The sequence below is a fragment of the Sinocyclocheilus rhinocerous genome, unplaced genomic scaffold (genome assembly GCF_001515625.1).
Source record: "Sinocyclocheilus rhinocerous isolate Xijiao unplaced genomic scaffold, SAMN03320098_v1.1 scaffold890, whole genome shotgun sequence".
Taxonomy (NCBI): Eukaryota; Metazoa; Chordata; class Actinopteri; order Cypriniformes; family Cyprinidae; genus Sinocyclocheilus; species Sinocyclocheilus rhinocerous.
Genome location: NW_015637021.1, coordinates 102,242 through 114,589, shown reverse-complemented (window position 1 = coordinate 114,589; position 12,348 = coordinate 102,242). Strand labels below are relative to the sequence as shown.

The 12,348-nt window shown below is 36.9% G+C and overlaps 1 protein-coding gene and 1 pseudogene across 1 annotated transcript in view; one reads left to right on the top strand and one right to left on the bottom strand.

Moving 5' to 3' along the window:
- LOC107748403 (inositol 1,4,5-trisphosphate receptor type 1-like) overlaps positions 1–7,352 on the bottom strand; it is a 40,933-nt gene extending 33,581 nt beyond the window's left edge. The window contains exons 1-4 of the mRNA XM_016563185.1: positions 7,237–7,352; positions 5,317–5,425; positions 4,356–4,426; positions 1,969–2,084 (exon numbers count right to left, since the gene is read on the bottom strand). Coding sequence (XP_016418671.1) covers positions 1,969–2,084; positions 4,356–4,426; positions 5,317–5,408 — 279 coding nt within the window. The 5' untranslated portion in view covers positions 5,409–5,425; positions 7,237–7,352. The remainder of the gene's footprint in view (positions 1–1,968; positions 2,085–4,355; positions 4,427–5,316; positions 5,426–7,236) is intronic.
- Positions 7,353–8,856: 1,504 nt separating this feature from the next.
- LOC107748390 (poly(U)-specific endoribonuclease-A-like) lies at positions 8,857–11,461 on the top strand (annotated as a pseudogene).
- The last annotated feature ends 887 nt before the right edge of the window (positions 11,462–12,348 follow it).

Genomic DNA, 12,348 nt, shown 5'->3' with positions numbered 1-12,348 from the left:
TCTGGAGATGTTTTTTTTTTATTGTTTGGCCCTATAATCCTCTTTCTTACTCTCTCATTTGGCACGAATCCAAATGCTTCCATATTCACAATGTTGGCTATTTGAAATTGAATGCAACACACTATTATTTATTAGGCCTGTGTAAGCCAGGATTTGAACTTAACCCGCTTTCCAAAAAAAAAAAATCATGGTCTTCTTCACATGAAAAATCATCCTCTTCACACGAGCAAATATGAGCTTGGCCCGAGCTCAGGCTGAACGGCACAGATTGTACTACGGGCTATTTTAATTAACCAGTGTATCTAGATTCCATAGTGTATCTATATGTTTGGTTGACTGTATTTTATTCTGATAATGAACAGGCTGCAGCATTTGCAATGCTGTAGGCCTATTTGAAAGGTGCATTTCTCTCGTACTGCAGAGATGGCTAATCAGCATCGTCAACTTCATCTTTGCATAATAATAATAATAATAATAATAATAGCCTACAAGGAAGGAATAACTGACAACATGCCGTTGAATTACAGAAAGAAAAAAAAAAACAAGGTACCGTCATGAAGTTTTTCTTGGCAAAATTAATATAAGCTAGTCTGTGTCTTAAGACAAGTTAAGTTAGAACAAGTTCAATAAAACATCTTTATTATATTTCTACGGTAGAGAAGAATAGCCAAGCCAAAAAGATACAAAGAAAACACAATGTAACATTAGGTGCGTTCGACTTGAAGCACGGCTACAGACGGCAGTCAACGAGAGTAGCCGCTTGCAGTCGGGGGCGGAGTTGAAAACGGAGCCGTCAAGCCGGACACTTTCTGCTCGAGCAATTTATGATATATTAATGCAGAACAGAACATTTTTATTCGCAAACATGTCTGTATTTGTAAAAATCGCTGTACAATCATTTAATCCTGAATTCCACAGACTCAAATTGAAAGGTATTTGTTTGTGGTTAGTAAGATACATGCATACAATTTATGCAGTACGTGGATAATTGTGCGTGCATCTATTAATCATTTAGAGTCTAATATCATCCCATACTTTTAGAGTGATAAAACTAGCGGTTTCTCCAGTAATGGCTGTAATCAAAGCAACTTCGCTCATGAATGCTATTTTATCAGATCAAATGAAAATTTCATCGAAACATTTCTGAAGACAGTCAATTCCCTTCAGAGATACATTCATATAAAACACCCGCGCCGTGTTATGATTTTGAAACGTGCAGTGCTCATGTTTATTCAACGAAGTCAAACGCCACAAATAAATCAATGTATGGGAAACACTGGTAATGTATATCGAAATATCGGAAATGTGTTTAAAAATCATATCACATATCACAAAAATTATATCGCGATACATATTGATATTGAATTATTGTCCAGCCCTAATTGACAGTCATTAAAAAATAGCAGTATATTCCTATGAAATAAAACAAAAATTATTTAATGTTAACAAGTTCCTGTTCTTGGAAATTAATTTTTCTTTTTCCATGTTTGCTGCCTTTAAAGTTTTTTTTTTTTACTTCACAAATTCCTAACTGTCATAACATGTGCTGGACTTCTCCAATAATTTAGACTGCTTAAACCCTGCTCCTTTCTGACAATCGACTTCAAGCTCACATTCATAATCGGTCTCCATCTAGTCAAAATCTGAAGGAAGTCCCCACCCAACATTTTTTTCTATTTGATCAACTGTTTCATTTGGATGTATGTCGCAATATAGAAGAAAACATCTGTCACTACCACCGTTTCATTTTGAATGTAATGTTGTACCTCAGGATAGTTGTTACTAAAGGGTTTGGGATTGTGTATGTTCATGTGTTTCCACCAGCCAATCATCTGTGAATTTGTGGATACTAATTCTAGACCAGCTATTATGAGCAGCATTATTCTGAAGGAGCCAATGGAATTCCCTATATTAATATAAACAAACAGATCATGATCGTGGCTAGGGAAAGACTAAGCTTGCACTCACATGGAGTTTGTTGAGCAGAACAGTATCTGTGGTGCTGGTTCCTCCAGGTTTGGCAGCTTTCCAGAACTGTTTCTGTGCCGAGTATCTGTTCATGGGACACAGTCTGAACAGACAGTCTACAGACAGAGAAAGAGAGAGAGAGAGGGAACACACATTTCATCCCAGCACAGACAAACAGAACACCACACATACACACACACACACAATCACACTGTGTTTTAAACACACACACAGCTTTCAAAACCTGCTGATGAGGATGACAAGGTGATCATAAAAGGGAAGGAAGAAAATCAGTATGAAAATCAATAGGTAAACTCTGTCTGTGTGGTTTGAGCATACATGTGCATAACGTTTTAAAAAAGGACTAGTCTCCTCACATCAGATGCAAAAAAAAAACTTCTAACATTTTCAACAGAACTTAATCAAAAAATTTGCATAAATTCAGGAGGATGTAGTATGACAGAAAACACATACAGTTTTTCAAAAGTGATAAGAAAAGTGCTACAGTCATAAAAGTGAAAATGCAGTTCTTCTTTCCAGCAGAACTCCAGTCTTACCAAATAAGGAGAGAGGGGGAGTCAGAGATAGACAGACTGACAGAGAGAGAGAGAGAAAGAGAGAGAGAATCTGGTCTGTTTCTAGTTTCTGGAGATTGGGATGATAAAACACCAAAAAGCTCTGGGGTCATTGGAGGAATGTAGAAAACACTCTCGTATAAAAACCACAGTGTTTAAGAGTTTCTGATTACAAAAAAATATATATATTTTCTTTCTTTTTTTTGTTTTTTGAGAGAGAAAATTTGCTGCCACAATGCTCACACTGCTAATACAATGGTGTTTTGGGTGGTTGCCAGGGTGTTGCTTACTGGTCCTTAAAAAGTTTTTTAAAAATTCCCCACACCAAACCACTATGATATAGCTCAGGTCCCTCCTTCAATGCCAGTCTGTTTTGCTCGTTTATCTTCTGCCAGATAAGTTTGATCTCTTGGAAATGAATGCATACCCAAAAAACAAATATATTCATGAAATAATAACAACATAAAATGAACCATCACATGCTTCCGTTTTGCTTTGGTATGTGTTTATATTTGAAGGAAATAGTACGCATTCCTCTCTATGGGGGCCCACTGACCATCAGACAATTATCTCTCCTCTCCTTCTCTTCATCACAGACTCAAGCACATTGCGCAAGGCTTATTTATCAGCCGGGTTGAGTTATTGAGATAAATGCATTCGATAGAGAAATATATAAAAGTTAAAGGGATAGTTCCTTATGTTGTTCAAAGCAGCAATTCCACAAAAATATTGCAGCACAACTGTTTTTAACATTGATAATAATAAAAATGTTTCTTGAGCACCAAATCAGCTGATGATTTCTGAAGGATCATGTGACACTGGAGTATGGAGATGTGAGGACTGGAGTAATGGCTATTATATATTAAAATAGAAGACAGTTATCTTAAATTGTAATAGAATTTTACAATATTACTGTTTTTTTCTGTGTTTTAATCAAATTTGGTTACAGCAACCAATTGTGGTTGTCACTAATGCAAAAATGGCATGTTTCACATTTCATGATGTGCCAAGTTTGTATATGCACTAGTGAGTATGAAATTTAATAGCTGTGATGGGGGGAAGATTAGCAATGAATCATGACTTAATGTCTTTTCCTCACAGGAAAAAAAAAAACTATGTATGGCTTCAAAGAACTAGGAATACAGTGTAAAATGTTACAATGTATTTTTGGCTATTGCTACAAATATACCCAAGCGACTTAAGACTGGTTTTGTGGTCCAGGGTCACATATGTTTTGAACAACATGGGAATGAGTAATTCATGACAGGATTTTCATTTTGAGACAAACTATTCCTTTAATATTCAGTAGCCAACTATTGATGGAAACCAGTACACACGATGTATAAATGTACTCACTCACACACCTACTCCTGATGTAGCTTCTCAATGTCACCAGCAGATGCATTTTGAGTGATGTGGGGAGTTTAGAGGGCAGTCAGCCTCAACCACACACAATCTTGTGAGCAGCCTTTGAAGTACATTCATTTTTCAAGTCCTTCAACTAAGTAGATCTGCACTTTCTGTGTTGGTAACAATTTCCACAACAAAGTAAACGTCCACAGATTTATGCGTTCAAAGATTTGTTTGACAATAATACAATACAAGCTTTGGAATATAATGGAATAGTAATTCCAAAGAATGTAGGATGACTTGCTAAATTAAGTGGTTTTCATGGAAATGACAAACTTTTCTCTAGGGTATGTGTGACCTTTGACTTCAAAGTCCAGTTTAAGTAACTGAACTTCCTGTCTTAACTGAAAATAAACTGGTGAAACATCCACACAAACACACGCACACACACAAACTGCTCACCCCTGAACTTCTTGGGTGGGTTGTTCAGGTCCCCTGCATCTGGTTGGACAACACATCGGTCATCAACCAACCTGATTGAAACAAACAACGAGAGTGTTACCCTATAGATGTTTGTACTTTTGTTTTGTCTGAGCATCTGTGCGTTTGAGTGAGTAAATAATGGAGTGCACTTGTAAGTATGCGCCTGTATTTAGCCTTTTTTGGCCCAAAGCAGCAGCTTACTGGACATCATCCAAATTCCATGACCAGTCAGCCAAAAACACAGACACACACATACACAGGGTTAAACTGCTGACAGCTGGTTATTCTTATCTACACATCAAAGATTAGCATTCAGCCACAGCAAATTTCATGCAGTCTTGATCTTTAAAGCGTTAGATCATCCAAATATTAAAAATCTGTGAAAATTTACTCATCTTCTTATCGTTCCAAACCTGTATTACGTTGGGTTTCTTCCAAGGAACACAATAGGAGGAATTTTTGTACTCCACATGACTCACACATTATATTAAAAGTCTTCTGAAGTCATTTGATAGGTTTGTTTGATGAAGGGGGTAAAAATTGTGTAGTTTTTAATGAAAAGCTTGTTTTAAAAATCTTGGACACTCTACTAAACATCTCCTTTTGTGTTCCATGAAAGAAATAAAGTCATACAAGTTTCCAAAGTTTCATACAAAGGGTGAGTAAATGAGATTTTTTGGGGTGAACTATTCTTTTAAGATTTTTGACAGCAAAAAACAGAGGGGGGTTAATGTTAAGGAATTAATAAGAAAAGAGTGTCTGGACCTTAAACAAATGAGCTGGCTCTGCTTGTTAATGATTTATTTGCTGTAATAATCTCTTGGAACAAATTCATTTTAAATACCCTGCTCATAATATCCGCTAATCTGCTTTCAATTAAATTTTATGAACATGTAATTTCAAACCATTTTATCACAACAGTCAGTGTCAATCAACTCACCCTAGAGTGCTTATGAAGCCACTGGTAGAGCCTTCAGCATAAAGGGAGCAAACATCCCCAATGTGCAGGAAACTTGACATTTTATCCATCATGGCAACCACTCCACCACCTGCAGAGGTCAGAGGTTATGACAAGGTCTGTGTTCAGGTTTATCATTAAACAGACACGCCCAACAGTAGCTCTAACCATTAAAAGGCCTGTAGATTTACGAATGTAAAGCAATATACAGTACTGTACATATAATGTGTGGTTAGAAGTGTCATTCACTATAGTACATAATACAGAAACAAAGCCGTTTCAAATAGAAAACATAAAAAATATTAGCTCTGCAGAGCTCTATAAACAGAATGTTTAAAACAAAGAAAAAATATATTTAAGTCTAAACCAATTTAATGTCTTCAAAGACAGCATAATTGGCTTTAAACCACAAGTGGCTCACTGCATGAACTAAATAACAACATGTGATTGGAAATATTAAATATGAAATTATCAGTAACCCATGATGTGAAAAAAACAAAACAAGTTGAGGACTCTAAAACTGATTGCTGCATGGATCTTCATTCTTTTGTTATTATAGTTTAAGCTGAATCCATCCTAAATATATAGTATTACCTAATGCTTATATAGCATGGGCCTTTTCACATTCTCGGTTCCAATTCAGTTCATCCCTAAATCTCATTCCTCCACTCAGTTTCGATCACCAGAAGCTGGCAAATTACAAGTTGGCAAGTTATTTATTAACTTAACTGACTGGACACCCATTCCAAATCCAGTGCATTGGAATAACATACTAAAAACATACATTCAGTGTTACATTTGCAACTAGCAAAACATGCCAAAATGCTAAGTGCTAAATAATAAAAATAATAATAATAATACTCTGATTTTGTTATCTGAAAGTACTTATTCTGTAATTAAGTAATACTTCAAAAATAGATGCCATATTATTTCCCTCATAGTATTTCTGTAAATGGCATCACACATTTTCAGTCTTCTACACTATCCCTATTATTCCTATGTTCATATAAAAAATTGTGGTTTATCCAACATACTAAGGCATGGAGACATGGAAATGTACTGCATAACAGGAATAACCCGGCTGATATAAGAAATAGGTTTACTGTAGAAACAGGATTTGTGAGCATACTGTACTGTCTGTTACAGTTCCATGTAACTCCTATGACGACTGTATCATCACAGATTCTTCCTGTAACTACTAGATTTGATTAACAAATTATTAGACAACCAAACCGTTAATATGCAGAGAGAAAGAGAGATGTACGGATGTGCGGAGGACGGATTTGCATGTGAATTTCTATGTAGCCTACCTACAAAGCAAAAAGCATACAAAAAACTGTTCTTTGTTTTACATGAAAATGTATATATTTGTACTTATTGCGCTACTTGCAGCTTCATCTGATGCTGTTGCAAGCGTAATGCAGATTCTGTGCCATTTTATCTGTTGAACATCAGCAGATCGTCCGTCTTTGACAACAGAACCTAATTCAATGTTCTACCCGTCAACAATGTCAAAACGAAAAAGACAGAAATAACACCAAGCATGTACACATTAACTTTTTCCAGCAAACGCATTTGTGAAAACCAGAGTCATTTTATGAACTGCATGCCCTAAATAAACTCACGGAACCAGACCTCTTCTTGACTTCATCATTGCGTTAAACAGTATAAAACATCAGCTCCGGCCAACTGATACACTTTTGTCTTCCTCGTTGAGTTTGTAGTTTTTTTTTATTTTTTTTAATTTCTACATGCGAGTTTCTCATGGCAGTTGTTGTAACCTAGGGGCGGGGTCAGCAGGAGCGCTATGCTCTCCCGCAGATAAGATAAATATTTAATGAACCATAATTCATGAACAAAACTCTTAGTAGTCCATTTATTCTTGTGTAGTCTCTCTCTCACCTCTCTCCGACGAAGTTGAAGCAAAAGTGTCCGCGGTATTTTCCCAAATGTTTCGTCCTCTGTTTAAGAAAGTTAATATCCCGACTCTTCACAGAGTCCAGCAACAGTCCATCGCCCCGATGTTCGTCTCTTTTCGGCTTGCCGAGTGACTCTGTAAACAGTGGAGTACGATGGGATTTTGGGAAATTGTGTTTCAGTTGTGCTACGCTCTGGTCGTTTCGATATTCTGCGACATTCAAGAACTACAAGACCCAGAATTTCCCTTTCATTTGACTAAAAAGTTTGTTCTTCTTGTGAACGGTCTATAGAGACTATATAGCCTATTTATAGCCAAAATATGCAAAAATGTGTAAGTAGGGGTGACCGGGGAGTGATGTAACACATTTTGAAATATTTGTCTGCTAATGGTGTTAAACTTGCACCACTAACGTTTTAAATTTTGTGCATGGTTTTATCAAAATGGCTTAATATGGCCTAAATCATAAGCATCTCTACTTTAATTAACTGTATGCAAAGGTAGCTACCATATAAATGTGAAGTAAAAATCAGCTGAGAAATGTCAGCAGTAGCCTATTGGAGATGCCTTAAATGCCCCCCCATTATACCAACTTCCATGCCATTGGCAGCAAGGCAGCATCTGAAAAGCTGTGCAAAGTTTTGAGATGTTTTGTATTAATCAAGCTCATTTATCAGGGCATTAGGTCAGGGAGTTTAGACATCACCAGAGTGAATCTGGACATTGATTAAAGCCATTCTGTGTAAAACAGATGACAGAAACTGATTGGCAACCTGATATGCTGCCTTGTCAGATTCTGTGAATATGTTGTATATCTGCAACTGTTCACATCAGACCAAAATGATTTCTAAAATATAGAAGATAGAAACTTAGACATCACCAGAGTGAATATGGATAACATTTAATCCATTCTGTGTGAAACAGAGGGGGGTAACAGATTTCAGTAACCTGTTATGCTGCCTTGTTGGATTTGGTGACCCTGCTGTATGAATGTTGCTGTTCACATAAAAAAAAAATGCTTTCTAACGTATGGAACAGAGATGGAAGTTAGACATCACCAGAGTGAATAAAAAAAATAAATAAATTAAAAAAAAGCCATTCTATGTGAAAAACATCATATTCTGTCAGATTTAATGGCCCTGCTTGCTATCTGCAGCTGTCCACATCAGAGCAATCAGACCAAAATGCTTTAAAAAAATAAAGAAGTGAGAAGTTTAGACATAAACAGAGTTAATTTAAGGAGCATTACAGACAGTCTGTCCTGAAAATAATAATAATAATGATAATAATAATAATAATGTCCTATATATAATAATTCCAGATTAAATGGATCGTTTTATTCATATATTCAATACATAATTAAAAATCAAAGTATCAAATTAAAACACAAACAGTAAAATAATAATGATGAAATAATAATTATAGAACAAGCAATAGCACCCAGACAGCGTGTCTAAAAATATAATTTCTTTATGTAATGAACCTGTTTCTCCTCATCACTTAAACAGGCTCCCCCAAGATTATGTGAACGAGCGCCTGGCGCGTCCTCGCACGAACATTTTATGAACAGCGACCTCTAGTCACAGATTTCTGTAGGTCACCGATTTCGGCAGCGGCACAACTAGGTGACTAAAGCAAATGTTACACGCTAGCTGAGTAACTGCAACTGAGATGAATGAGAACATAAACGGAGAGCTGTTTAAACGTTAGATGAGTCCAGGACAGTGAACTCCATCATTTCTGTGCATAGCAGCATCGACGTCAGCTGACTGATCACATGACTCTTTACAGACTTGCAGTTCACCAGGAACAGAGTTGAAACTGGCTATGGCATCAACTTTGAATAGTTCTTCAGGTTTATTTCTCTGCATTTTAGCAGTGCGTAGTGATATAGGCGACATCGTGCTCGAACAGCAGTCGTCTGAGTCACAGGGCACGTATTGTTGTGGTTGTCAGGGACTGAAAAGCGATGTCACCTTTTATATAAGTGATGAAAACAAACTGGAACATCACGATGGTGCAAATATATACTCCAAAACAGCAAACGAAAGCCCACACAAGACAGAGCATGATATACGCAGTAAGTTAGGTTTGTTCAGTTAATCACTTATGTTTGCAGTTATCATATTCTTGACGAGTAAAGTGTTGTTTTGTTTCATTGACTGCCTTTTTGTTTTTTTTGTTTTTTACAAAAAATAACAGAAAAGCACAATAAAATCTGAATAATAAATAAAATATACTGTTTAATCAGATGATATGTTTTCAAGTCGTATACCTGTTAGGGCTGCACGATAAATCGCATGCGATATTTAACGCGCATCTTGTCAGTAAAGCCGGTTCTTTAATCAGCGGTAAATCTCCATCACCTGCGGGCTTTCACATTGAGCAGCATTAACTACACAGAGCCGTTGTTCACAGGCAAGCTGCGCAACACCACGTTCATATTCGCGCGATTTTGCAGCTCTTCCTTCTTCTTCTTTTAAATTTAATGGCGGTTGGCAAACCAACTTAAATGGTGCATTCCCGCCACCTACTGGATAGGAGTGTAGAGTTTTGCGCAGCTCGTCAGTGAACAACGGCTCTGTGTAGTTAATGCTGCTCAATGTGAAAGCCCGCAGGTGATAAGCAAATCAGCATAATAGAATACTTAAGCAAATCAGCATAATAGAATGATTTCTGAAGATCATGTGATGGTGGAGACTGGAGTAATGGCTGCTGAAAATTCAGCTTTGCCATCACAGGAAGAAATGACATTTTAAAATCTATTAAAATAGACAAAAAGTTAGTTGCTGTATTTTTAAAAAATCAGATAAAAGCAGCATTGGTGAGCATAATAGATTTCAAAAACAAATCTTGCCGACCCCAAAGTTTTGAACAGTAGTGTAAAGCTGGTATGCACATATTATATACACCAAATATATATGCACCTAAGAGGAAAATACAACCTTCATCTGGAAGCTTTTATACAACTTGTTTAAATACACGTTAACATATTTTTCTCTCTCTCTGTAGTCTTACTGCTACAGATACAGGTGTGCAGCCCATAGTCAAAATACTCCGGACAGTTCTGCCTCTAATCTGGGCTTCCGCTGCGCCGCTGACACTGATCCATAACCTCAAACCTCAGATCTATCACTGTCATACATGTGAAATCTAGGAAGATTTTGTATTTTATGTAAATAAAGCCATTTGTAAGAGTTTATGTGTTTCTGTTCTTTTTTTTTTCTTTTCTTTTCTTTTTTTTGTATAATTACAGAAGGTATTGAAATGTCAAGAATATGATTCTATCATAGTCCTCACAGAGCGAGTTTATCCAGGATCTGAAGATGATGTGGTTTGGTCTTTACTCTCGATCTAGTGGCAAACTGGACTCCAGCGGGTTTGAGCACATCTTTGTAGGTCAGTCTGTGTTGACCACATGTGATTGACTGTCAGACTGCTTTTTATCTCTCTTTGGCTGACATGTAGTGTGTCAACAGGGGAAATTAAAGGTGGAAAGGTGTCTGGTTTCCACAACTGGCTGCAGTTTTATCTGAATGAGAAACAGGGACTCCTGAATTACTACAGCCATAGCTTTAATGGCCCTGTGAGTTCTACTGAGCATGTGAATCAAAACAAACCAGTGCTAGTACAACATGCATTTTAAAAGTCTGGATGTCTACTTGTATTATAAGTTTTGATCTAGTAAAAGACAAGTTTCTCCTCTCTTTCAGTGGAGCACATATCCTGATGTATTTGGAATGCAGTTTGAATGGGATGGCGATTTCAAAGAGGTTGATTCTGCCTTTATTGGCTGTAATTTGATCTGGCTATCTACAGTCTCTGCTACATCACCCGCCCTGGCAAAAAGTGAGTTGTTCGTTTTTGTTCTCTGCCTATGCACATTCATTTGTCCATCCAGCCATTCATCAAATAAAACTCATTTTTGTTCATACGAGTAAATCTACAACTTTATATATGCATTGCATGGAATGCTCACCTGCTTGACTGTATTCTCAGATGTTATGTGAGTTTGGGAGGACAGACTCTGGGCATTCAGACCTATACGTGGGACAACAGCAGCTATGGGGATGGAAAGAAGTACATTGCCTCTGCTTACCCTGCAACACCATGATTCCCTGTCATCTGAATATCAGTATCAACAGACTCACAACCAAAACAACTCATCTGCAGTCTTAATTCTTTTCTCTTGGTTGTTCAAGGTTGATGTTGGACCAAATAAAACACAAGAATAGAAAACCACCCTTCCGGTCTGTATTTTTACTAATACATAATAATAATAATAATAATATTATTCTTTCACATATAATTTTTTCCATTTTTAAATTTGATTTAGAACCATTTTCCAATTAATCATGTATGAGGAGTATACACCTGAAAACCAGCGTTTTTTACACAGTTTTTCTCGATTGCTTAAACACATTTCTTGAAACTATGCCTCGTATTCTCAAAACAGTAAACACAAATCCATAACGTCTCACCCAATTCCCCAAACATCCTATTTTCAGGTCAAAATGAAGCTCTACACTCAAAACCATTCACTCTTGCTGAAAAAACAAACTTTTCCCTCAGACATCACACACAAGCTTTCAAAAACACACACACTACAACATAGTATTACACACTGGTGCAATAAATTCAAAACAATATATCCAAAACTGGTAAGTTATGTTGCTTGTCAAAAACCCCCTCAAAAACCTTTTCACATGAACACAAAAGACACAACCAATGTATACATTGGCACATTTTTATTCATTCATGTACTACACAGCACAACTGTAAAAAAAAAAAAAATAAAATCCGCCTCAGCATCCCGTCTTTGTTCTGGGTCAGGCCAGAGAATCTCGTCCACATCACAGGCTATATTCCGGCATCCGGAACCGGTGCTTTCTGAGGATACGATCAATTGTGGAGAGGCTGATGGCATTTATCCCTCGAAAATGATGATTATCCTCAATCACTCTCCTTTTAATCTCTTGCAGGCGGATTACATTATTGGCAATGACCATGTTTACAAGCTCCCTCTCTTGCTCCTCCGACAAAAGCCTTAGCCTGCCTCCACCAGGTGGTCGTCTCTGTGTCCTACAAAAATAGAA